We start from the raw sequence: 27,431 nt of genomic DNA, 5'->3' as shown, positions 1-27,431 counted from the left end.
CACGTTATTTTCCTCTGAACGCGGCGGCTTCAGACGTGAGAACCAGGTCCAAAGTGATGGGAATCAATATGAAAATCACAGTGTGTTGTTATTATGAATCCTATGATTCACCGAGAGGCTGCAGAGTGTTAACGTTTATTTCTATTTTTATTTTGCAGCACACGTGGATTTGCTGTTCCACCAAAAGCCCAAAATAACAAAACATGTGAATGTTTGATTTTATTGTTTGATTTATTCTATGTTTAGCTTTAATTTGATTTGCTTTATGTTTTTATGCTTATTGTCACTCTGATCCTTTCCCATCTTTGTATTGAAACTGTTGCACAATCATTTCCCTCGGGATAAATAAAGCTTCTTGAATCTTGAATCTTGAATCAGTATCGAAGGAGATCAAACTGATGATAAATGAGGATTAAATAGCTGATCATGTTTTTTTTCTAGTTTAAATTAACCCCACTTCGATCAATCAGCTCAATAAATAAATTCAGCATTATTAAAAATGCTCCAACACTCTGATTATAGGGCTAAATGTCCTGAAAGAGGTTTTAATAACTGCACTTTTCTCTTTGTTTACTGATGTTGAGGATGATGATGAGGATGATGATGAGGAGGAGGATGAGGATGATGATGGTGATGATGATGATAGTGTGTAAAGTAACGTTTTGCAGGATTTTTACTTGTAGCTGTGCATCTTTAGTCAAGTCAAATTTATTTATACAGCACATTTCATACGACAAGCGTGAACTCAGTGTGCTTCAATAATTAAAACATAGTCACATTGTATAACATAAAATAGCATGTAGGATAAAAATAATTAAACATAAACATTAAAACAAAAACATTTAGGACATTATACAATCACACAAGAATGTATTATTATCATCATTTAAAAAGGAGATTTTTAGGCTTTCTTTTAATGGCTCTGTCCTGTGCAAACACAATCATAACCTGTCTATTTTCTATTTTCTTATGTGATTATATGATTTTATTAAACAATAAAATACTCATGACAGAGAATAATGGTTTTAAAACGACATACATTATATAATGTATGGCCTCTAATCTCCAATATAGAAAACAAGAAACGGATATAAACAAATAAAACGTGTACAAATCGAACAAATTAAGAAGTTAAATCATCTTTAGATTCAGTAAAACACATTTTATTGCTTTAAAAATCACCTAAAAGTGAACGTTTCTCCCCGTGGCCTCACAGCATCAGAGTGCGGCGGGCGCGGTATTTCAGCTTTATACGCAAAAGCATTGAATTATAATATTGTGGCATAAATCTTTCATTAGGGCACCGATTCAAATCCGAAACGTGTGTGAAATTAAACATGTTGAGGTTGACCTGAGTCCGCAGCTCAGCGCAGCTCCGTGTTTAGGTGTGGAAAGCGAAATGAAAGGTGCGCTCTCTGCAGTATAAATGTGTGCCTGCAGCTCTGCTCCATCACATCACCTGCTCCACACACAGAAACCTCTCTTTGCTCCACACAAAGACACTTGGACCTGTTTTTAAAATGCTCAGCAGCATCTTGTTCGTGCTCCTGTCTCTCGGTGTGTTCACTTCAGGCTCCTCGCTGAGCTGCAGGTGGATGGATCATAAGTTCAGACAGCACAGCAAAGACTCTCTGCAGCTCATCGACACCATGGTGAGTGAACTTCTGTTGGAACAGTCAGTGAGTGAGTTTGACTTTCCTGTGTGTTCCCTTCATCATGTATGTGTGTGTGTGTGTGTGTGTGATGCAGGCGAATAACTCCACTAACACCACTGAGGCCCCTGAAGTGGACTTCCCTCATCACCTGTACCACCAGGCGTCCAAAGCATCAGTGAGTCAGCCTCAATGTTGGGATGAATACCTTTCATTTTCTCTACTTTATGAAAGAAAAACACCTGTTAAATCATTTTTTTTCTGCAGAACAGCTGTTTCTAAAGTGTGATAACTGTGTTCCTATTGTTGTTCAGGCTGTGGACAAACTCAGTTTCACAGTCCAGACTATAATATTTAATTAAGATAAATGTCTTTGTAATAGAAATATGCTTTGTTGGATATAGAACAAGGATAATTGAAGAATGACAAATGGAAGTTATTATCATTGTAATTATTACTTTATAGATAGAAGGAAAAATATTTCAGTACGTGTTATTTCATTAATATTTATTAAAAAAAAGGGGTGGAATAAAATAAGTTTATACTTCTTCCCACTCCTTTTCGGATGTGAAAACAGAATTTATATTTATATTTTCCAGTTTACTTTGTTATTGTACGTCTATTTTTCTCTCTGTTGTTCCCTTTTCTTTGTGACTGCCCATTAATGTGTGATCATTTTGTTTTTTCACATATTTGAAATCTAAACTAAACAAAAAACACCTGTAAATCTGTTTTTTCCTCCAGAACAGCTGTTTCTAAAGTGTGATAACTGTTCCTATTGTTGTTCAGGCTGAGGACAAACTCCGTTTCACAGTCCAGACTCTGGAGGAGATGGTGTCCCTGTTTGAGGAGGATCACAGCTCTGCATCATGGGAGGAGAACACAGAGGAGAACTTCCTCAGTGTCGTGTCCCAGCAGGCTGACGGCCTTCACGGCTGTGTGAGTACATGTAGACACGTCATGAGGTTTCTGCTCCTGAGGGATGGCTCAGCTTCACAGGTCTGCAGGTGAAATGTGTGTAAACGTGTATTTTTAAAGACGTTTGTTTCCCTGTGATTCTTTCAGATCGGGGGCCAAAAGAAGAAGAACAAGAAGCTGCACATGTATTTCAAGAGGCTCTCACACCACGTCCTGGAGCCAATGGTACGTGTTTCTATATCTGTCAGTTAACCTCAAAGCAATTTCAGTCAAAAGCAACTGGACTTGGTTGTTTGTCTAGGAAGACGTTTCACCTCTCATCCAAGAGGCTTCATCAGTTCATGTACGCATCTGACCAGGCTGGGACTGGACCAGAACCAGGACCAGGACCAGGCTGGGACTGGACCAGGACCAGGACCAGGACCAGGCTGGGACTGGACCAGGACCAGGACCAGGACCAGGCTGGGACTGGACCAGGAGCAGGCTGGGACTGTCCATCAACCAGTCCAGTTGCTTTTGACTGAAATTGCTTTGAGGATAGCGATGACCTGGACGAATAAGAACATTCCCAGGCTGATATCTGTCAGTCAGTAAATCTGTGTTTTCAGTGTGAATGATGTTTCCTTAACGCTGATGTTGTCCTGGGTGCAGGGTCACAGTGCTGAAGCCTGGGAGCTGATCAGGGAGGAGATGAAAACCCATCTGATGAGAGCCGAGCATCTGCTTTCAAGTCTCATCAGCTAAACTCTTTATTGATCTATTTATTTATTTATTACTTATTTATGCAGCCGGCTGAGTTGTTTGTTTTCTCCTGTATTTATTTGATTTATATTTATAAACTAACATGTTGTTGATCAACTTGTTTATTTATTTATTTATTCATTTTTACCTGTTAACGTCAATAATAAAAATGCTTTCTCCTGCAAATGGAAACATGTTTATTGTTTTCATTCTGCTCATGCAGTCTATTTATCTATTTATGTATTTATTTATCTATGTATTTATTAACATGTGTATTTATTATTGAGTTGTTTGTGTATTTATTCATCATGTATTTGTGTGTTGATCACGCTGATGCTTTGAGCACAATGTAATGTTTTTTAAAAGACAATAAATATAATATTTATTCCAGCAAATATAAATATGATTATTGTTTTTATTCCTGTTTAAAAAAAACAAATAGGACGCAGATATTTATTTTTAATGAGTTCAAATCAAACAACACGCAGGAACATGTTTCTATTATGAATATAATATATTTATGCCACAATAACGAAAGAAGATCATTTTGCTGTGAAGCTGAAATGCCGCGCCTGTAGGCTGCTTAACACTGTGACACCACGTGAAACTTTTATTTTGGGAAAACGCATAAAAACATAAACGCGTTGTTGTTAATGAAGAAGAAGAAGAAGAAGAAGAATTATTACTTTATTAGTCCTGCAACGGGAAATTCAATTTTTTCACTCTGTTATAAGACAGGACACACACACACACACACACACACACACACACACACACACACACACACACACACACACACACACACACACACACACACACACACACACACACACACACAGGACCTATATACATGCAGTTAATGGAGAGATGTCAGAGCGACTGGCGCCCCGAGCAGTTGGGGGTTCGGTGCCTTGCTCTACAGCACCTCGGCAGTGCCCAGGAGATGAACTGGCACCTCTCCAGCCACCAGTCCACGCTCCATTCATGGTCCACACAGGGACTCGAACCGACGACCCTACGGTTCCCAGCCGAGTCACCTATCACACAGATGTGGCGGATAGAGACAGTTTTATAGGAACAAAGGGGCAAAAATTGGGTTTTATTTGGTTTAAATTTGCGTTGCTGATGACGTCTTATTTTAGTTTAATTGTGGTATTTATTTATTTATGTTTGTTAGTTTTGTATTTTGGAAATTTGAGTCAGGAAATTATATTTATTGATTTATTTTGATTTTACGTCGAAACTTATTTTTCCATGCAATGTGTTTAAAATGTGATGGTTTAAACACAATTCAAGAATGAAATCATTAATAAACGTCGAACATTTATTTTGGGAAACGCATTAAAAACACAAACACAGCTCTTTTAATTATCACACAGAAGAGACACGTTTGGGAGCCGTTTTTAAAGGAATATAGAGGCAAAAGTACATGTTTTTTTAATTAAATTTGTGTCCCTGAATACATATATTTAGCTTTATTGTTGGTATTTATTCATTTATGTTTGTTAGTTTTGTATTTCGGAAATTCAAGTCAAGAAATTATATAGTTATTTATTGATTTCCATGACATGTCCAAACTTATTTTTCCATGAAATGTGTTAAAAATGTGATGGTTTAGACACAATTCAAGAATATAATCATTCATTTAAAATGTATGAGCCTTCATTATAATCACATATCTGCAGCCTGCATCATATTTAAGTGGTGCAAATCATTACAGTGTGGTCTATACCTACTCTGTAAAGTGTCCTGAGATAACTTTTGTTATGATTTGGCACTATAGATAAAACTGAATTGAATGAATTATCTTCTCTGCACTACAGTTCTGTTCATACCTGTTTCAACAGTCTACTGCATGTTTACACTGTTTACATCATATACACCCGCTCACATGTCTGCTTACATCATATACACACATGTCTTTCTACATCTCACGCCAACGATGTTCTCTGTATCTAACCTGTACTAACACACTAACATCCTGACACTTATTCTTCTTTTACACTTTATTCTTGTTGTTAGGTTCAAATGTTTTTGTATAGTTGCACTGTCGTTATTTGCTGCTCTGTGTGCCCTGAATTGCCCCCCGGGGACAAATAAAGTTTTTTGAATTGAATTGAATTGAATACATTTAGTATTTATAAGTGTGCATCTCCCTGCGGTGGAAACTGTGTGTTTAAAAACGATGATTCTCCGTTTGTCTGAATCACTTCGCGGTGTAAAAACACTCCGGGTTTCAGTTCGGGTCCAAACTGCAGAAGTGACCCCGGTCCTCACTCTTCTCAGGCCACGGAATGAAACAGAAAGCGTTTCCCCCCAAAGTGAAAGTGCGGCCTGCGCTACGTGACGTGTGACGTTCACTGACGTCATGACGTTTCTGAAGAAGAAGGCCTGACAGAAAAGCCTTTAATGATCTCCAGAGGGGGACTTCTGCTGCTTCCGTGGCCTTTCATCATCCACTTCCGTCGCAGCCTTTTATTGGTTTGCATTTTCTCTTATTTGCTCTTTGGCCTGGGTGCATTCCCCCCCCCCCCCCCCCCCCGTCACAAGAACTCAGTTATTTTGCATGTTACACTTAGACTTAGACTTAGACAAACTTTAATGTCATTCACACACATTTTCATGTATACAAACGAAATTCCGTTGCAAGGCTCCAGAAACCACCAAAAAATATACAATATAAAAGGTAAATATAAAATATAAAAGGAGGCAAGATATATACATATCTACAACAAATAAAATATAAAATAAAATATAAAATAAAATAAAATATAATATAGCATCTAAGTTGACAGAGTTGACAGCTGTTTGAAGTGAGTATTAGCAGCAGAATATTAAGTATAATTAATAAATAAACAGTGAACGGTGTAGTGAACAGTGAATATAAACAGAGTGTTTCTATTGTGTTTATTCTTGTGCGTGCTTTCAAACTAAACTAAACTAAACAATTATGTTGGAAATTAAACAATGGTATGATTTTTTATTATTTTTTATTCAATATAATACACACACATATAAACATGCATAGGATGGCACGTGGTGGTTGGCACTGTCGCCTCACAGCAAGAGGGTTGCAGTTTCGAATCCCGGCTGGGGCCCTTCTGTGTGGAGTTTGCATGTTCTCCCCGTGTCTGCGTGGGTTTTCTCCGGGTTCTCCGGTTTCCTCCCACAGTCCAAAGACATGCTGTTATAGGTTCATCGATGACTCTTAATTGCCCGTAGGTGTGAATGGTTGTCTGTCTCTGTTTGTCTCTATATGTCCTGCGAAAGATGGCGTCCTGTCCAGGGTGGACCCCGTCTGGGACCCCCACCCCCCACTTCCAGCGACCCCGATAGGGACAAGGGGTTGAAGATGGATGGATGGATCAACATGCGTACAGTACAAACACCTGTCAACATCACAAAGGTCAGAAACATTGTATCTACACACTTTCATCAACCAACATCATGAACTTCTCTGTAAAAAAAGGCAAAACTAAGTCCATTTCAGGAGAAAAGAGAGATTTAAAACTGACAATATGCAATACATGACCATTTTACAGTACAGCAAGCATGGGGAGTCATTCCTCAGTGGGTTTTTCTTTAATCTATATCTACCCTTCAAGCTTAAATAAGAGAAGGAGATCCATGGTCTGACCAACACAGGCTCTGGCCTTTCCTTTGGAGTTTTGGACTCATGCTCCGTTTGTTCAGATCAAGTGAGGAGGTGTGAAGCAAATGTCACTTTTCCACCTTTTATTTTATATTGTTTTGTGTCCATTTACATTTCCAGTAATGGAAGTGTTATTTTTACTGTACTTTTTGGTACATTTTTTGAATCTAATGTATTGTATGGTTGTATTTTTATATGTCTATTGTCTACAGCTACAAATAAAACATGAGGAATAAGGAACTCCACTGACTGACTGCTCTGCAAATGCTATATTATTATATATTTAGTCTATTTGTCCTGGGCTGAGGGAGGTTAAAACAGCCTTTCCTGACCAGTCTATAGTGACATTACTGTGCCTTGAGCCAGTTTTTCTGAAAAAAAATTAAGGTTTTCGATCATCACCAGCATTTTAAATGAACATTACAAGACAAGATGTAACTTTAGCCTCATCGGTGACCATGAAAGGACTTTTGAGCTTCTTCATGACGTCAGTTCTAAAAGAACAATCCTTCAGCTCTATTTTGAGCAAGCTGGAGTTTTTTAATATGTTTTTTTTGCAGCGCTGGACCAAACAACCATATACCCTAACACCCATACACCCTAACCCTAACAGAAAGAGAACTAGAGCATGTGACGTTTTATAAGATACGATAAGAGAAGATAAGGGTTTACTGAGTGGAAATGCCGATGTTGCAACAGCACAAGGACAGACATGAGCACATTGAAAAAGAGAAAGAGAAAAAAATAAAAGTATATAAAATAGACAGAAGAATCATAATAAAATAGAAACTATACAATCAGAGTCAGAATCAGCTTTAATGGCCAAGTATGCAAACATACATGGAATTTGACTTCAGTAGGTGCTACATATACAATATAGACACTAATTACACATAAGTTAAAAAAAAAGAAAATATATATATAAACAAATATCTGTTATATGAAGTACGGTCTTAAAAACAATTGTACATATTTAAAACAAGTTAACAGGATGAACACACTAAATGCAGGAGGTAAATTTAAGAGGCAGTAAAACAGATCAGCTGTTCAGTAGAGTGTTGGCAGAAGGAAAGAAGCTGTTTTATGTCTGGTTTTGCTGGCGTACAGAGATCTGTAACGTTCAAAGAGGTTGTGCAGGGTAAGTGGGGTCTTCAGCAGTGGCGTGCACAGACAGGGGCGAAAGGGGGTAAAAGGGAACATATAGCGCGTCCTTGCCATTCTAGAGGACACTTTAGCACGCGTTTTGACCCCTAAGGCAATTTAGCATGTGTTTTGGCCCCTGTGAGGACACTTTAGCACAGGTTTTGGCTCCTAGAGGGCACTTTAGCATGCGTTTCGATTCTTAGGGGACACTTTAGCAAGATTTTTTTCTCCTAGAGGGCACTTAAGCATGCGTTTTGGCTACTAGAGGACACTTAAGCATGCGTTTTGACTTCTAGAGGACACTTAAGCATGCATTTTGGCTCTCTAGAGTGCACTTTAGCACGTATTTTGGCTCCTAGAGGGCACTTTGGCATGCATTTGACTCCTAGAGAGCACTTCAGCACGCGTTTTGACTCCTAGAGGGCAATTTAGCATGTGTTTTGGCCCCTGTGAGGACCCTTAACTACAGTTTTTTGTTCCTAGAGGGCACTTTAGCATGCATTTTGAGTCCAAGAGGTCACTTTAGCATGAGTTTTGATTCCTAGAGGACACATTAGCACGTGTTTTGGCTCCCAATGAGGGCACTTTAGCATGAGTTTTGACTCCTAGTGGGCACTTTAGCACACGTGTTGACTCTTAGAGAGCACTTTAGCACGCAGTTTTTAACAATTTCACATATATATACAGTACATATATATATATATATGATATTCTAGTCTTTATTTCACTACTGCAGTTGTACTAGAAACAGGATTGTTCTCCAACAGAAACAACTCATCGTCAAGAGCTAATAAAACCTTTATGTGAGGATTTTAGAAACATTTAATTAATTCTAACTTTATGTAGCTCATCATTTCTTGACACACACTTTTTACACACTAATAATGTTTGTATTGCATGGTTTGATACTTGAAACTTTTTAATTTTACTTGTGTTGTCAGACAGTCACTGTGTGTGAGGAGGGAACAGGAACATAAAGTCCTCACTGCTGCAACAGAGCGACAACATCAGCACGCCTCAAAGGCTGTGCTGCCTTTGGGTGCTGCACGGAAACTAGACAATCCACTGTGGCACCGCTGTTACTGCCGCATCTGATTCGGTTTAGCTCAAGCATATGCAGTGATTTTTTATGATAAAGTACTTATAAAAGATTAAGCCCATGTTTACGCTTACGCAAGTGTTTTTAAATCAGATTTAAAAAGAATCACACACAGTAAATGTCATGTAAAGTTTATATAAAAGAACTAATGTTGCCAAATAATAGTCTCAAATTAGAGGGAGAAACCGAAAACTTCACATTTCTGTGACCTGACCATGATATTTTTGCTATATTGCCACACTTTTATCATGTTTTAATAGGGCAGAAATCAACAGACACAAACAAAGTGTAGTAAAATAAGATAAGACATGTTAAGGAAGCAAAGCAGCTCAAAATTGACCAACGACTGATTTTGCCTGTCACTATTTCCACAATATTCTACGTGTCAAAGTTAATTTGGCTCTTCTTGTTGTCGGTCAGCTGTTTATCTGTGCTAAACAAAAAAACACATCATTTAGTAAGCCTGTGAATGATGTCCCGGTCATCGTTATCCTCAAAGCAAGCATAATTTAGTACGCGAGCAGGCTTGAAACTGACAGATAAACGGAGTGAAATCAATTTTTATTGCTGCCAAATAAGTTTGTACTTATTTTATTTCAATCTGCTGTTAAACTGCACAGTGCGTATTGTTGTATATTGTATAAACCTACGTTTAACCACAATGTCTGTTGCACTCTGTCACATTTAGTTATTGTTTGATTTATTTGATGTTAGCTTACTTTTGATTTGATTATGTTAGCTTATTTTTACTCTGATCCTTTCCCATATTTGTATTGAAACTGTTGCACAATAATTCCCCTCGGGATAAATAAAGATTCTTGATTCTTGAATCTTCAAAATCTAATTTTATGTAACCAGTGTTACGTGTTTATCACTTTTACTGTGTTTCTGGTTGTACCTGAATGCATCACCGGTCTCGACTTCCCATGATGCATCTGTGTTGACTTCAGCTGATACTGACACTCCTGAAAACAAACGCTCCTTTTTGCGGTTTTTTAATATTTTGGGGGCGATGGAGAGCGACTGTACGGATTAACTTTCCTTTAACGTACATTTACTCGAGTTTACAATAGTTTACGGAAGATATCGCGGTAGTTTTTGGACCTTTGATGACAAGTTATCCAACGGTAAGGAAGCTAGCTCGTTATGCTAACGACCGTTGCAAATACAGGCGAACGTTAATGTCACATGTTGTTGTTTTGACGTAACTGCTGCACGAAAGGTGCTTTAAACAGCGTGTTTTAGGGTTTTTGTGTATAATAGTTAAATATGTGTATCTTCTGTGTTGAGCTTCAGTGCCCACACACGCCCCAAACACAAGCTAACATTAAAAATGGTCATTAAAATTGCTGCCAGTTTAGATTACATCGATTATTTATTCTTTCTTAATTTCCCCCTTTTCCTAATCTCATACATCTACTGATTATTTGTTATTTTCTGTAATTTATTTATTTTATATTTATTTTATATGTTGTATAATTAAATATATATTAATGCGTTCAGTGTAGATTAAATTAAGCAAACATGCAATAAATTATATTACATGTGTGGATAGGAATATATGAGAAATAAATTGTATTTTAAGTTAAAAAAATTGGTTGAGATTGAAAAAAAATTAATACTAATAATAAATAAATTAAAATAAAAAGTGTATGAAAGAGGAAGCTGTTAACTAACAATGAATTGTGTCAAAAAATAAAAACTAAATAAAAAATGTAGAAAATATATATTAAAAAAAATCAAGTATTTGCTATTTATGTCTCTATGCTTTTTAGTTGTGTAATATTATTTTCTGCGGCTAGTTTGAATCTTAAACTGTCACAATATGCAAACAAACTGTAAGGCTATTTACTAAACACCATTTGCTACCATTAAGTAATCCTATTTGTGTCGTAGCTTGGCACCGCAGGTATTTGCAGCTATCTTATCTGCGTGTGATCATGTCAGAGGATTTAAATGGCATGCTGTTTGGATCCTGATTCACCCGCCCTGTCCTTTTTTTCTGATTGGGGAAGTTAGATTTAAAAGCCTTTTTTGTGTCTACTTCCCTGCAGACACCCTCTATAATCAGCAGCTCACATGACTCCAGTTACACCGTGGTTACTCACTGAAACCATGAAATGACAGATAAGATGTCCAGGAACAGAACTCTGTCTCGTGATGGAAAAAGTAATGATAGCTCAGTGGCAAAAGTGCTGCTCACATAAAGACAGGAAGGAAGGGAAAAAACTGCTTCCTTGTCATCACATGCCTGGCTGTTCGGCCAGGGTGCACACGCTTGCACTGCTTGTTTAGTTTGTTCGTCTCAAACTCATGTCAACGGTGAAGCAGGAGTCGATATAGATGTGATCATTCTAGACGTTCATGTCTTTATTTTTGTCTTTCAGTGTGCCATGTGGGAGTAAACCTTCCCAGGAGGTGCCATGCTAGCCACACAGATGCCAGATACGCCACCCGAGGCTAAAGATGTCAAACAGGTAAAACCACAATCTTTTCACCTGTGTGCATGTTTTGTTTTCCTCCTCTTTTATTGTTCATGTATACCTCTGCTGAAGGTGTCAGATTGGCATTATTGGCCCCTGGGATGGGGTTTTGCTAAACACAGTCAGGTTGTGACATTTAAGTGGTACATGTTGTAACGGTAACAGTTGTAACTGAACTTTAGTATTGCACCACTTTCAACCCTTAACTTGGTGATCCATTCACTTGCCTGTGCATATGCATGTATCACCTATAAAACCATTAGACTGTATGTTGAACCCTTTAATCGACACTGTAAATATGATACATAGATAGAGCTCGAGTGAAATTCAGGTGTCCAGTAGCTGATGTAAAACATACAAAAACAACGATACACCCAAGAATAAAGAACTAAAACATAAGAATAATAATATAGCCGTGAAGTGAAAGTCTGGCCACCAAAGCTACTGCACACAGATGTCACTGAAATACAGTAAGAATAATGATTATTAGGATGATATGATGTGAAAATATAAATTGTAGACACATACAAACAAATAAGAATGCAGATTGTGCATAGGGCTAAATTAACCAGTGACGTACAGTGCAGCAAAAGGTGCTTAAAAGAATAATGATTAGAGGGGGAAAAAATAAAAAAACAAATAGAGGATCAATATATTAACAAATGCAAATTGTGCATAAGGCTAACATAGCCAGTAACTGACTAGACCTAACTCAAAAGACAAAACCAGATAGAGAATGAATGGCAAATCAATGTACTGTTGATTTGCTGACTTAATGTGTGAGTCAGGTCGCTTGGGCCGTAGGCAAGGAATCTGTATAAATGTACTTTCGCTGTGTTGCTCAAGTCCTGCCAAGTCAAGTGCAGTGAAAGAAGAGTGCTTCAGTGCTCAGTGTCAAGAACACCCAGTCCACCGCTTTTCAAAGTGTCGATGAAGAATATTTTTTTCTGCAACCTATTGCATTTTCTCTTTTATATGTTTATGTTCTTTTTCCTTTCATGTCAGCTGACAGTAGGTCATGTGACTGAAGCTAATCTACAGAGACAACGTTGCATAACAGCACAGCCACTGACTTCACTCTACCTGTTCCTTATCACACTGTCGAGTGGCAGGCAGAAAATATGCCGGCTGTATTCTTTACCGCACACACAAATGTGTGTGTGAGAAGTCATTTGCCAACCGGCTTCTTATAAGAGCAATACTTCTCTGACCTCGCTCCAAAAGAAACAAGGAAGCTGATTAATATTTCCTCTCCCATGTATTGTCACGTAGATCAAAGAGAGGTTGGCACAGTCGCTGAAGGCCCTGCAGAAGCGATATGTAACGTCAGACACGGTGGTCACCAGTGAAGACGGCGATGCTAACCTACTCTGCTGCGCCCTGGAGGCCATTTTCATCCACGGCATCAAGAGCAAGTACATCCGCACGGAGGCTGGGGGCCGGAGCAGGAAGGCAGACCGAGGGCCCCTCCCTCAACCTTTCTTCTGGAGCCTCCTTAAGACCGTCACCCACCGGTAAAGGCACATTTATGTTTAAAAGACACAATTAGAGCTGAAATGATTAGTTAGATCAAATAAACAAAACTGTTATCTGCAGCTATTTTGATGATCGGATAAGCGTTCCGTTCTTTTTTCTGATTCCTGCTTCTCTATCATGATGAGTTGCTGTTTTTTGAAATATTGTGGACAAAATAATTAAGAAAATGATCAGCAGATGAATCCATGATGAAAATGATCATGAAATGATTCTGTTAAAACCAGGACTGCCCCCAAATCGTCGACCATGCACGGATCGACCAAAAAAAAATCATTAGCAAACCAAAGTTTTATTGGTCGATTGGTCACAGGAAAAACACATCAACACATTTGGAGCTGTTTCTTGTCAAAATTAAGTGAAAATCTATATTATTGAAGGCTGGAGGGCTTTTAATTTGAAGGGCCAGATACAGGAAGCTGTGACACTCACTCACTGTCAGTGTTTTTTTTTAAAAAAGGTCCCATGGCTGCACATCGCAGTTAGACAGTTAATAACAATTTATAGCCAATCATGTCGGGAAAGACGTCTAAAATATGGGATCACTTTTAAAAGAACAAGGATGAACTTGCAAGAAAAACTATGACTCATCCACGATGATACGTCGTACGATTAGACGACTTATCGATCCTTGGTCGGGGGGCAGCCCTACTTAAAACATAGTAAAAGTGTATTAACGCTCTCTGTTAAATCCCCAGTGATGTGGTCACAGAGCTGGAGAAGATCAGCTTCGTGGGCACGGACGTGGGTCGCTGCCGAGCGTGGCTGCGGCTGGCCCTCAACCACGGCCTGCTGGAGTGCTACCTTGCATCGCTGTTTCGTGAGGGCTCCAAGCTGCGTGCCCACTACCAGCCAAGTGCCTTGCTCCTGAACGCAGAGGAGCGGGAAGTTCTGCTCAGCTACCTCCAGGGTCTGGCGTCACTAACGTTCAACCTTTCCTACAAGTCCGCTGTCCTCAACGAATGGACCACCACGCCTCTGGCTCTCGCTGGACTCTGCCCCTTGTCCCACGCGGACACACCCGTCCTAAATGGCGGAGACCTTCCAACCTCCAAGACCACGCGTAAAGAATCGTGGGATACAGTGTCCCAGTCGTCAAGCTCATCAGATGCAATGGATATGCAGAGAGGGTGCCCGGTGATGCTGTCGGGGAGAGGGACAAATGTGTTACAAGGGGGTCGGACTGCACTCAACTCCTCTAATTTAAGCCTGGACACCACAGGCTCCTCTCAGCTCTCATCCAGCTTGAGCTCTGATAGTCTCCTGCAGGGGCAGGACCCCCGCAGCTCGACAGGAGAGCAGTGGTCTTCATGTGACCTGGACACGCCCATAAATGTCAACACCAGCACGAAGAGGCCACAGAAGGAGTAAGTGTAACTGTGTCTTTGGATGTTCTTTGAAACAAAAATCATGAATTTGAATTTTTTTTGTGATATCTTTCTTAAGCAAATCCTAAAAATAAGTACGGATAAATGCCAAAGCTCGACATATCTTCTTCCTTTGTGTCACAGAGATCTATTGTTTGTCCAAATACAATAAAAAACACATCAATGAGCCATACTGTTGAACTCACATGACATGTTCCTTCACTACCATGAACACACGCGGTTTATTTTGAGTTAATTCCATACACTGCATACTGTCCCTCTGATGTAAACACTCACGAGAGCACCAATCATGTATTCATCCGCAGCTGAAAATAGTCCCCAACATAGTCTGTTTTATTCTTGCAGTTGAATATATCATGTCTTTGTCTCCGCAGTTCTGTGAATGAGTTCAAGGAGAGTGGCCACTGCAGTCAGGACTCCATGCGTGAAGACTCCTTCGTCTCCAGCACGGGTCCAGATCAATACTCGGAGACGGCCATTTTCAGTGGCTCTGACAGCGAGAACCAGGGTCCCCCTACACCATACCAAGACCTCGTGGACCCACTCCCAAAGCCTTTACTGTCTGATTCAGAGCCACTACCGGCCCCTGATGAAAACCATGTTAACTTTTCACCCTCTGAAGCGTGCATCAGTGCTTCCTCTGAGTTACACTCGGACACAGGCATTCCCTCTCCAGTTAGCGAGCCTGTGGAGCCTGAGGAGCCTGTAAGAGAAGTACATATGAACGGTGTAAAGGAGAGTCCGGAGCCTCTGCAGGTTAAGAAAGAAGCCGACACCTCAGAGCCTTCAAGAGGGCAAATGGCACATCGCTCTACCAGCATCCTGAGCGGGAAATTGTCCTCAGATTCTCTATCAGTAAGTATATTTGCATACGGATAGATGCACAAACACTCTCCTTAATGTTGTGTTTCACAGTGTTGTGGTTCCTGTGTACAAAAGCCTTGTGCAGATCAGATGGTGTCTTTTCCTACGCTGTATTAAGTGACTTACTCTCAGAACCAAGACGTTATCGAAGTAGTCTCTAGAATCTGCACCTCACTGTGCATTAGAGATGTTTCGACCCAAATATTACTTGGATAATCATTCGTTGAGTATTTGGTTTTCAATTTTGGGATTTGTGCATTTGTTTTCTTTCATTTTCAATACTTTAGAATAACAGAGTCGAGAAACAAATGATGTTCTGAGCAGAGGAAGTCTGCTAGCTGCTTATTTATGACGTGTAACCGCTGAAACGCTGCAGGACTGTGCGATTCATCCCAACTGAAAAGGGACAAATGTAGAATTGTCCTTGCTCCTGAATTACTATTTGTCTGTTTCCACTGAGAGAAAATGACAAAAAATACAGGATGGTTTAATATTTCATGGATTTTCTTTATTTTTCCCACTCGAGATCATGAGTTTAACATATTAAAATAAAATAAAACAGCTCCTTTTTCTGTAGTCTGTGCTGTACATGTGATGTCCAGTCAGGAACAGGGTATGTCACAATATTTTCCCCAAACATAAAACTTTCTGTGTTTGCCACATCAGTTAGTCAAATGACAAGATTGTGACACATTTGTTGTCCTCTTTAACGTGACCCTTAACAGAGAAAGACACCATACATTTGAATATCTTCTAGTTCTCAAACTCCTAACCACAAAGACACGTGATAACAGGAACTGCTCTTTGGATGCAGCTCATGCAGTCGTGTTGTCTCTGCAATCCGGTAAATTGATTAGTAAAACTCAGTGGGCCAGCTAGCTGAAATGATGTATGAAACAGTTTGACTAATGATGATTTCACAGACACAAATTGTCATGAAATATTACGTATTGTGTAGGCTGCATACTTGCGTCCAGAAAAGAGTTTAAAATCAAATGCATGGGCGCACTCAGTGTTCATCCGTACCGTTCCCAAACAGGTTCCACGGCTAAAGTCTAGTTCCTTTGACCAGTGTGAGTGCAACCGCACCACGCCCATTTGTGGCACACTTGCCGGCCACGGCCCGTTCGGGAGAGGTGGGCTTTTGTACAGCACGTTTGCACATGTAAGAGCATGAGCGTGCTCACGTGTACGAGCACGAGGCCTACGGTGGTTCTGACGTCATTGTCTGTGCGCCTGTTCGGACATTTAAAACAATGGCGGCGAAAGGTTCACGTTGGTGTGATGCGGAGGTGGAGTGTTTACTGCAGATTTGGTCGATGAAAAGATTCAAAAACAGTCGACAAGACGCACAAAAACTCCGAGGTCTGTGGAAAGATCGGGAAACAAAGCCACGCATCGAGATGACGTCATCAATGCGTGTGACGTGTTACGGCGTGATGACGTATAGGCAGCAAGAAGCATTCGCCGAGGCCCAGGTAGTGTGAGTACAAACGGGCCTGGAGGGGGGGACAAGGACCCTAAAGCACGGGGCACGGTACGGACGGACAGTGTGAGTGCGCCCTAAAAATACACTGATCGTTCAGTTCCCCAGCTTGAAGCTTGTAAAACGATTTATTTTATATGTAAATCAAGGACCATGTTATTGACTGTGCCTGTAGTTTGAAGTATTTGAAGAGAATGTGAACCTAATAACTAAAGGTTGCAGATTACTAACCCTGATTGTTGCAGCCCTAAAAAGTAGTTATCAGTGGATTTTATTTCCTTCCTGTATAGTGTGCTAGATAAAGGATCCTCCAGATATGCACCCGTTAATCTGATGGCAGTTCAACATGTCGGTCTCATGACTGACTAAGCCCTATGATCACAGAGATTAAATGCACGTCTTGTTTCGGGCTTTCTAACATCACTGTATGAAAAAAAAAACGACTGTCATTTCTGCCGTAGCATTCTCGTTCCTGGATCTCTGAGGACGACATCTACAAGCCCCACCTGGAGGAAGTGTCAGACCAGGACGAGGGGCCTCCTCCTGTTCCCACAGCCGAGGTCAAGGCTTCTCCGTCACCTCCCAGCGTCGTCCATCGCAGACAAATAGGTACCCTATCTCCGTTATTAGGTTTATGAGAGAGTGAACACAGGGTTGACCGCCTGCAAGCAGAGGAATCTGTCTTTTTTTGTCATATATCTCTTTTAACTGTACATTGCTTAGGTCTTAACTTTAAGTTAAACAAAACAAGACTTTTAGCTACTAAATTAATTAGAAAATTTATCTTCAGATTAGTATTAGTATTAGTAAGTATGAAAATAATTGTTAGTCACCCATCAGTGCTATTATAGTATTTACTGTGAAAACATTGCTCCATAGCCTACTAGTGGTCAAAACCGGCACAGGGGGTAAGATGTTTGCATATTTGCACACTCTTAAGACGGCATAAACTCCAGAAAATGAAACAATAAATGTGTCAGGAGAGGTTTCCCCTCAATTTAATGAGAGAAACAAACAATAAAAAAGGCAAAAGGACCAAAAAAATAAAACTAAGCCAACATAATTTAGATAAATGCAACAAAAAATAAGCAAGAAACACACAAAATAAGGAGGAAAAACTAAGCAATGAGAAGAAAACAATCCAATAAAAACAAAAGAAACACATGAAAACAAAACCTTCAGTGTGAAATCACCTGGGCAGTAAATCCGGCCACTAATGAGTTAAGTTGAAAGGTAAATACAGACCAGAACATTCCTGCAGCACCGGGAACTGTGGATTGAAAACATTGCAGCTCAAACCGACCACACCCTGAAAACAGTGACGTGGCTGCAGCAGGTGTTTGTCCCATTCGACAGCTGATGGAAAACACCGGTTTGGGATGTTGCCAGATTGTAACATAATCAACTTGTATTCCTTGCAAGACGTCACCTCAATAAGAGTTTGGACTGTGATGCAACTGCTGTACAATCTCACTCCACTTGGTCAACAGAATAGGTCATCACGCTTTTCCTTTCATCATCTAATGAGGCAATAAAGGCCGAGTTTTTCTGATACCAGTGTCGGAAATGCCTCTAATGCTGTGCGCGAGTCTATGCACAGAGCCGATAACATGTAATTTAGCCCCCTACGTCATTTATTTATTTTCTTTTTCTGTTATGACTAGCTCTTAAACCATATAATAAAAAAAATTCCTAGCATTCATTCTCTGTATGTGTGCAAAGGATTTAACCGTTGCCAAAGAAGTCCATCGATTCTGTCGTAAAAACAGATTTTAACAGTATATTAATAGTTTATTCAGGGATGCGTTTAACCCATTGGGCGACTGTGGGTCAGTGTCAGAGTGGGTCGTCCTCCATTTGAGAGATTGGCGGTTCGATCCCCACCTCCCCAGTCCACATGTCGAAGTGTCCTTGGGCAAGACACTGAAACCTGAATTGCTCCCCGCGCTGCGCATGGGTGTGTAAATGTGGTGTGAATGGTTAGATTAGATGGTCTGTAGATGTTCACTGCCATCAGTGTGAATGTCAGTGTGAACGGGTGAATGTGACAAACACTGTGAAAGCGCCTTGAATAGTCGTTGAAGGCGCTATATAAGTACAAGTCCACTTCCCAGAGTTAGGATCTTATCACTGCTGTTACCTTTTAGACATTGTTCGTATTTATCACATTTTTCCTGTGACTTCAGAGTCAAACATTGTTGTAAAAGCAGTTTGCCAACGAGTCTCCACAGTCTTAGGGCGAGGATGTAAAATAACTCCTTTCCTTCACTTCCGTCTGTCAGGGCTGTCCAACCCTTTCCGTGGTTTGCTGAAGCTCGGTCACCTGGAGCGACGCGGCGCGATGGGAATGTGGCGGGATCACTACTGCGAGCTGTCGCCATTCGAGTTCCGGCTGTACCTTAATGCGGAGGAGCGGACGTGTTGCGATAACTGTTCCCTGGTGCGATGTGAGGACGCTCGCATCGCCTCACCCGAGGGCCGCTTCGAGTTGGCCTTTCCTGGGAAGCGACTGTACCTCCGGGCAGCCAATCGCGGCGAAGCTGAGGACTGGGTGGACCGGATAGTCGAGGCCGTCGACAAGTGTCGTCCAGCGTCTCGCGTTGATGAGCAGTGGGAGGTACTGCAGCCCACCAGTGAGAACGGTGTGGATGCGTCGTCCCTGTGCTCCGCCCCCTCCAGTCCTGAGCGAAGTCCATCATCCTCTGACACCGGGACGTGCGGCGTGCAGGAGGCTCCTCCCCCTCTACAGGAATTTGACTGGACTCGGACAGCCGATGTGGAAACGGATGCCATCAAAGAAGCTGTTTTGTACTTCTCCACAGATCCCGAGGCTAGGACTTGGGCGCCTCTGGTCTTCTCCCTCTCCCTGGAGGCTGTGAAAGGCTTTCGGGTACAAGAGGGACGCAAGCTGCTGCGACAAACCCACCAGATTGGGGAAATCCGCGACGTAGTGCCTGACGTCTCTCTAGGAGGGCCGGCGTTTTTCAGACTCCTCACCGTCCGGGAGACGCTCAAACTCAGAGCGGAGAACCCAGAGGAGGCTCGCTCGTGGAGGGTTTTGATCCGAGGAGCTCTGGACTCGTACCTGGAAAGTGGGGAGGACGGCAGCTCTGGGGAGCCAGCTGTCGTTTGCCCGGTGATAACCGGGAATCTCCACAGACTGGTGCAGCACAGACTAAAAGAAGATGGAGCACTTCTTGTTCATCTGTGTACGGTTCCCTCAGAAAAGGGGCTGGACGCCCAGAGCTTCAAGTGTGCAGGTAATATGGAGTTTTTAACAGAAACAAATAGAAGTTACACATTATTAACATTATTGAGTCGCTTCTAAATATATGTTACTCTTTTGTTCAGCGCTCCTTTCCGTTCAGGAGTGTGTCGTTTGTGTGAATTTGTTTTTCGTGAATAAGAGGCTGAGGTTTTGCTGTGTGTCACGCGCAGGATGTCCTCAGCAGATCGGCCCGTCCCTGGGCAGAGCCCGGCTGTGTGAGTTCTCCGGACAGTACTACTGCGACTCCTGTCACCACGGCGACACCGCAGTTATCCCTTCACGCATGGTGCACAACTGGGACCTCACACAAAGAGAGGTAGGAGCAGCACATGCACATCACTTTTTAAAACATTTTTCAGTCATCTTATTGTTTTTTTTGGCAGAGTAAAAACAACTTTGGGCAAAGACATGAGCATGAACATTATAATCCACAATCTTCCAAAAAAAGAACTGGCGTCCTGTCCAGGGTGGACCCCGCCTCACGCCCGTAGTCAGCTGGGATCGGCTCCAGCCCCCCACGACCCTGACAGGGACAAGTGGTTGAAGATGAATGATTGAATGAATGTATCTAATTAATTCAAATTATAATAATAATTATAATAATAAAAAAAAACAAATACAAATAACTATCAGATGTATTTAATAAAATAATTTGAAAAAAGGAAAAAATAAAATGGCTCAATAAATGAAAGAAAAAAATATGCCAAATTATTTAAGTCAAATAATAATAAGTAAAAAAATAAAACAGCTACAGATCACTTTTAAACTAAGAACATATGAACAAATATAAATGATCGATATCAGGGTGAAACTGTGGTGAAACATAATTTTCTATCTTACTCATCCAAGTCTTTTTTCAGGTCTTTTACAGTTTTTTACTGCTTCATATGTGAAAAAAGTTGCAAAAGTTAGAGGTAAAATATGTGACAAACATCATGTTTTCTCTCCATCATGTTCCGATCCCACTAACGTGACTGTGTGTGTCTGTCCAGGTGTCTAAGAAGGCCGTTTACCTGCTGGCTCAGGTGGAGCAGGAGCCTCTGCTGAACCTGGAGCAGCTGAACCCCGAGCTGGTGAAGCACTCCGAGTCCATGGCTCAGGCCCACAACCTGCGTCAGAGGCTGCGCCTGCTGGGCGACTACCTGCTCACCTGCCGCAGCGGAGCCTGCAAGAAACTCCAAGCCAGGTGTGTGTGTGTGTATGCGTGTGTGTTGAAACATATTACCATATTTTATTACAACATTTTATCACATGCGTTTTTAAATTCTCCGTCAGAATGGAGCAGCGAACGTACCTGTTGGAGTCAAGCCATCTGTACAGTGTCATGGACCTACGACAGGTATCCTGCTGTGTTCATTCAGTGACTGCGCCTGTCGTCTGCCACCTCGAGACGTCCTAACATGCGTGTGTGTTGTATTTCCTAGATAGCGGAAGGTGATTACGCATCCTACCTGATGACGCTGTTGCAGCACGCCTCCAACCACGTGTTCCACTGTGACCTGTGCACGCAGCGCGGCTTCATCTGTCAGATGTGCCACGCTAATGACATCATCTTCCCCTTCCAGTTTGACATCACCACCAGGTTCGTGATCCGGGGGCCGCCTCATTTCTGCTTCACTCATCCCCACAATTACTTTTCGTAGTGTTGGTTTAAAGTCGGGAGTAAACCCAAAATGCAGCATTTCATTTAGACATGAAATCTGCGTCTTTCTTCCGCTTCTTCGCCTTCATCTACGAACGCCACCATCTACAGTTCCTCCTGGGTCACTTTATGTACCCTCCACTAACATTAAGTATAAATAAATGACACCCATAGAAATAAAGACTAGAAGTGCCCTTGTATTCAGCCGCCTATGGGAACAAATGCGTCAACAGAGCCGCTGTCTTGGTTCGGGGTAGCGCTGCTTTTAAATGGACGTCTATAGAAGCCAAGGGGACACACGGAATTAAATCATCATTAATCGACACATTTGAGAGGCGATTGCTTTTGTCACAAGTGTCAGACATGTATTTAAACAGGGGGTGGGTAAAATGATAGAGAAGCTGTTAACATTGCCTACGTTTATGTTCAAAACGTAATGCGCATTGACAATTTTTCACATTCACAAACTCCTAAAATCACAGGCTGGTTTGGTCGAGCCTAAAAAATGTTACTAAATAACCTTTCCATACATTTTCTAGTCTGGAGACTACTTGACTAAACATTAATGTGGCCGACCTGTAAGCCACCAACATCCAGCTTAGGTTTGGATAACGCAGGCTAAACAGCTCTATACTGACTATAGACAATGTACACAATATATTTAACAAGAAAAAAACATTTTTGAATATATATTTTTACATTTAATGTGAAAGATGAATAGCCATTTCCTGCTTATTTGGTAAAAGGTCAAGACAGGGCATGTCCTTACACACAGGCATTGTATAAGTTTGGTAAAATAACTATTGATAATGAACTAGCTACACAGTATGTACAATATATACATTTGATTCCAATATTTACAGTATTTAGTATCCTTGCAACAACACTACTTTACACAGTTTCTTCCTCATACTCTCGCTCTGTTGTTGGAGAATATGAACTTTGGCCAGCATAAAATCTTACCTATGAATAGTTCTGCGTTTATCCTTTGTCGTCTTTGTTCGTTCATGACTACAGCCATGTGCGGTGCAAAAATCAGGCATCTTGGCTGGTTCTGACCATCAAAGAAGCGCGGTTCAACTGCCTTGGAGCCCTGACACAAGATGGCGGCTGTATTGACGCGTGCTGAGAGGCAGGAACGCACTTGTAGCTTTTATTTCTATGCTAAAGTTTGACCTTAACCCCCAAACCCCCAGTTTGATGGAAGCTCAGTAATGTACTGCTGCGGACGGGAGCAGCAGCTTAACTATTTTTAACCACCTTAAAAAATCATCAGTTTAAGTGTACACTATATTTTCATTATATCCACAGATTTACCTTTGTTGTCAAACAGTCCTGTCTAAGTAAAATCTGGGGTTTAAGTTGCCTTTGTTAAAAGCTCATGTTGTTGTCTCCGACGCAGGTGTAAAGATTGTAAGGCCGTGTTTCACCTGGCCTGTAAGGCTCCTGCGGACTCGTGTCCTCGCTGTCAGCGGATGAAGAAATACCTGGAGAGGGATCTGCAGTACTGAGCGCAGCCAGCAGAGCGGCGCTGTGTAGCCCCGACTTACCAAGGCCACGTGCTTCCGGAAGCCAGAGGAGCGCTCAAAATCTCTTACATGACGAAACCTCAAGTGCAATTATGAGTGCGAAAGACTCTGTGGCGCTTGTTTAGAGGCACATCGGGCCTCGTGATGCGGACGTGACGCAGCCAAATGTAAATCAACAGTGACTTTAATACCTCTCTGAATTCAGACTCAGCCACGGCATCAGACAACGGACCGGGCAACGGTGACAGTTTTCACCAAGAACACATTTTATTTTTATCTATTTTTTCTGACCGGGTCGAGTCCGACGTTCTTCACCATCATGTTTACTGGAAACGCTGGACAGGACATTCAGCGTGTGTCTCTCATGCACATATTTCAACATGACGCAGCAGTGACGTTGAACACAGCACTTGAAATGTTCTAATCATCAGATTCTTTGATTGTGCCTTCTTTTTAAGTTGAGCTTTACACTATTTTCCTCTTGGTGTTGTTAGTTTAACACGGAGCCAAAAAGCGCCACAGGCTGGTTTTGTTTGATTTAACATATTTAACGTAAATGAAACGACGTTTGCTGCGTCGGGTACTGAAGGTAAAAAACGGACACGAGAAAACTTTGTGGAACGTTTCTCAGCTTAGAAACGGACACAAATATGTATTCATAATTAGGGATGCACCGATCTGATGTTTTCAGACCCGAGGTACGCCTCAATATGTTTATATATAATATATGCACATTAATATTGCTCTGTTCCAGATTTGGTACAAGTTGTGTTAACAGCGTATTCTGTTTGGATATTTCAAAATAGACTCTCTTTTTCTGAATATAGCCTTTTTTAATGTGCTGATATTGAAAATAATATGTGATATTATTCAGGTTTAGAAGCATTGTTTGGACGTGCGTACAGCGCATTTGGAAACTGCATCTCATTTGGGTTTTTACTGCAGTTTGCGTCACTTTACGGCCTCTTGCCTGTTTCCATCTTATGCTCGGCTCTCTGTTGTTATGGTTGTTGTACGCAAACTAACTAGCCAACAGATTTCGAGGCTCGGGTAAGAGGATGAAAGCCTGCAGAGGGAGAAACACAACTACTTTCAAACATTATGAAGGACTTGGATTATCAGCAGGTATTTTTCTATACGGGCAAACCTTTGCAAGAAGGTCGTTGAAGGAATCAAACCGGGAGGATCAACATCAGGCTCGACTTAAACAAAAAACAAAATGTAATTTATGTTATTTATTACTTAAATAATGAAACACGCTCCAGCAACATGGTAACGAATCTTCCAAATAAACAGGAATTCATTAAAATACAATTTAAGTGTAAAACTTTACAACGCAGAGACAAATGAGTCAAAGTTTAAAGGTCCCATTTTGTAAAAAGTGAGATTTCCTCGTCTTTGTTTTAAAGTTATAAAGCAGGTGGAGGTGTTTATATAAATACTCAGAGAAACAAAGCACAGTATGTAGTCAGTAAGTACTTCCTGGAAGGTTGTGATGTCACAGCTGTGCTATATATAGGTGGGAAGTGCACAGAAGGCCCCGAAACACTGACCAATCAGAGAAGACTTCTTAAAGAGACAGGCACTAAAACAGAGCGTTTCAGACAGACGGTGAATACAGGTACATTCAAACGGACCGTGTGAGAAAATTAAAGTGTTTTTGAACGTTAAAAACATGATAGAAACCTAAAATACAAGCATGAACCTGAAATATGCCCTCTTTAAGATTCCAGTATGTAGTATATAAGCAGTGAATTGAATCTACCCCGTTGTCATGGATACCCCAGCCATCGGTGCATCCCTACAATTTGATGTTGACAGAATTCATAAAGTTGCTGCAGTAAAAAAAGAAAAATCCTGAATGTGATTTTGCGTTTGAATCCTGAAGTCAAAACATATATTTTGCATATTTGCACTTTGCTACGACTGTTAAACTGATGTTTCAACTGGAGTCTGGTTGTGATATCTTCTAGCACACGTTGTTACCACCAGATAACAAACAGACCTGCGATGACTTTGTTTATTTTCATCTCTGAAATAACAAATAATTATGTTTTTTTTTTTTGCAGAGAACAAAATACATGTTTATTTTGATATATAGGGCATATCTGTCATTCCTGGTTTGTGTTTGTCATCTCATTTATTACGTGTGAAGGAATAATGACCATTAAAAATGCTATTGTGTAACTCTTGTTTAAGGTACCATTTGGTTCCTTGAATTTTAAGATTGTTTAGTCATCAGCTTGTTGGGTTAGTGCCAGATATTTTTGTTTTATTTATATATTTTGAGGGCGCACTCCCACTGTCCCCCCTGTCCCGTGCCTTAGGGTACTTGTCCCACCCCCCCCTCCCATCGCGGCCCAGGCCCCATTGATTTAAATGTCCGAACATGGCCCCTCCTTCTTTTTTCTATGTCCCAACAGGCGCACAGAAAATGACGTCAGAGCCGCCGTGACCTCATGCTCGTACACGTGCGCACGCTCGTGCTCGTACATGTGCAAATGTGCTTTACAAAAGCCCACCTCTCCAAAACGGGCCGTGTTCGGCAAGCGTGCCGCACCTAGACGTGATAAGGTTGCACTCACACTGGTCAAATTAACTACACTTTAGCTGTGAAACTTGCTTGGGCACGGTACGGATGGACAGTGTGAGTGCGCCCTGAGTCCAGCTGTTGTTTTAAGACCTTTTTCGCAGCAGTCTCTTGATAGTGACTTTTTACAGACAAAGAGTTCCCTGACTGTTGTACTCATCATCTACTTTACAGCCATTCTGGTTTAGTAAATAATGCAAATATAATTTCAACGTTGCAACAACATTTGGATGATTTTAAGTCTGTTTTTAGTCTAAAAACAGTAACTGCCACAGAAATACACCAACAACGGAGAAGAAGAGACGGGAGACGCTGTAAACAAACCCCGGAGAGTTTCTCTCTGGATCTGGAGACTTCCCAAATCCTCCTCCATCCTAGAGAAAAATCTGTCCACTGTTTCTGGTGTTAGTGGAGACTTTGGTGCTGTTCTGGACTCTGATGCACCGATCACTCTGCAGTTAGTGTCCTCACCGAGCAGAGGGTGCTGCTGGGAGCCCCTTCACTCGGCAGTTAGTGTCCTCACTGAGCAGAGGGTGCTGCTGGGAGCCCCTTCCCCGTCCCAAAGCACTCCCAGGCGCCACTTTCTCACTACATTTAGAGACTTCACACCTTCTCAGCAACTTTATTTATATAAAGCGACTAGAGAGCAGTTTAGCTCCTTATCCAGAGCATCAGGGAAAAGGGAGAAATCTGTGCTCGGCCTAATTCATTCCCATGCTCGTGGCTCAGAGTCCAGTTCAGTAAACAGTCTCTGGGTCCGCCTCTCTGCTCTCACGCAGCAGCACTGTTGTTGTTATGTGACACCGTGGGGTTAGAGGTCAGAGGTGGGGCGATGACGCCATCCTTTAACAAAGTATGAGGTTTCACCGTCCAGACAACGACGTCCATGGTGGGCGTTTTCAAATCTTCCCACTCTGGGACCAGGTTACAGAAGATACCATTTTCAGGCTCTGATAACACTGGCTGTGTGTGGATGATCGACCAAAAAGATACAAAAGTTGTGCGGTTACAGGAAATCGCGTCTTCGTGCAAACTTCAACATGTCGTGTGTCATCAGATCACATTTCTCACCAGAGTTAGCAGCAGCTCAACGCGCCCCCTACTGCTTTAAACTGGGACATCTCTCTATGTGTAAGGGGTTACAACTGTCCCTGATCTACCCTATTTGCTTTTATTGAGTTAAGCATCTTGCAGTCACTTTTAGTCCTTCTCTGTCATTTATGAGGGATTCATAGCAGAAAACACAGAGGATACTACCTGATTTGTTTCCCTTCACCTGCTGAAACCTGAATTAACGTCAGTAGTTTTACCTCAGACGGAGGACATGATAACACGATAGGATCTCGTGGCTGAGTGTTTTTAAAGAATGTGGACCTGTGCTTGAACTTTGGCACATGACAAGAAAAAATGCACCTTCACAGAGGAACAGGCTGGAGTTTTAAC

The 27,431-nt window shown here is 41.3% G+C and overlaps 2 protein-coding genes across 2 annotated transcripts; both read left to right on the top strand.

Annotated features, from left to right (window-relative positions):
• Positions 1–1,520: 1,520 nt before the first annotated feature.
• Positions 1,521–3,314, top strand: LOC310960439 (interferon a3-like; the record flags this gene model as incomplete). Its single annotated transcript, XM_083932144.1, has 5 exons — positions 1,521–1,652; positions 1,750–1,830; positions 2,442–2,591; positions 2,718–2,795; positions 3,222–3,314. The coding sequence occupies 5 exons, from the start codon at positions 1,521–1,523 to the stop codon at positions 3,312–3,314; spliced, it is 534 nt and encodes a 177-aa protein (XP_083788270.1).
• Positions 3,315–10,176: 6,862 nt separating this feature from the next.
• Positions 10,177–25,512, top strand: plekhm1 (pleckstrin homology domain containing, family M (with RUN domain) member 1). The gene is made up of 12 exons (XM_083933009.1): positions 10,177–10,332; positions 11,593–11,682; positions 12,961–13,202; positions 13,920–14,588; positions 14,984–15,464; positions 17,421–17,568; positions 19,242–20,219; positions 20,398–20,543; positions 21,220–21,413; positions 21,503–21,566; positions 21,652–21,809; positions 23,272–25,512. The coding sequence occupies exons 2-12, from the start codon at positions 11,629–11,631 to the stop codon at positions 23,378–23,380; spliced, it is 3,243 nt and encodes a 1,080-aa protein (XP_083789135.1). The 5' UTR covers positions 10,177–10,332; positions 11,593–11,628; the 3' UTR covers positions 23,381–25,512.
• The last annotated feature ends 1,919 nt before the right edge of the window (positions 25,513–27,431 follow it).

This window comes from Echiichthys vipera (assembly GCF_963691815.1).
Source record: "Echiichthys vipera genome assembly, chromosome: 18".
In the NCBI taxonomy this organism is placed as follows: Eukaryota; Metazoa; Chordata; class Actinopteri; order Perciformes; family Trachinidae; genus Echiichthys; species Echiichthys vipera.
Note: the sequence above shows the minus strand (reverse complement) of the source record. Positions and strands in the feature narration are given on the sequence as shown.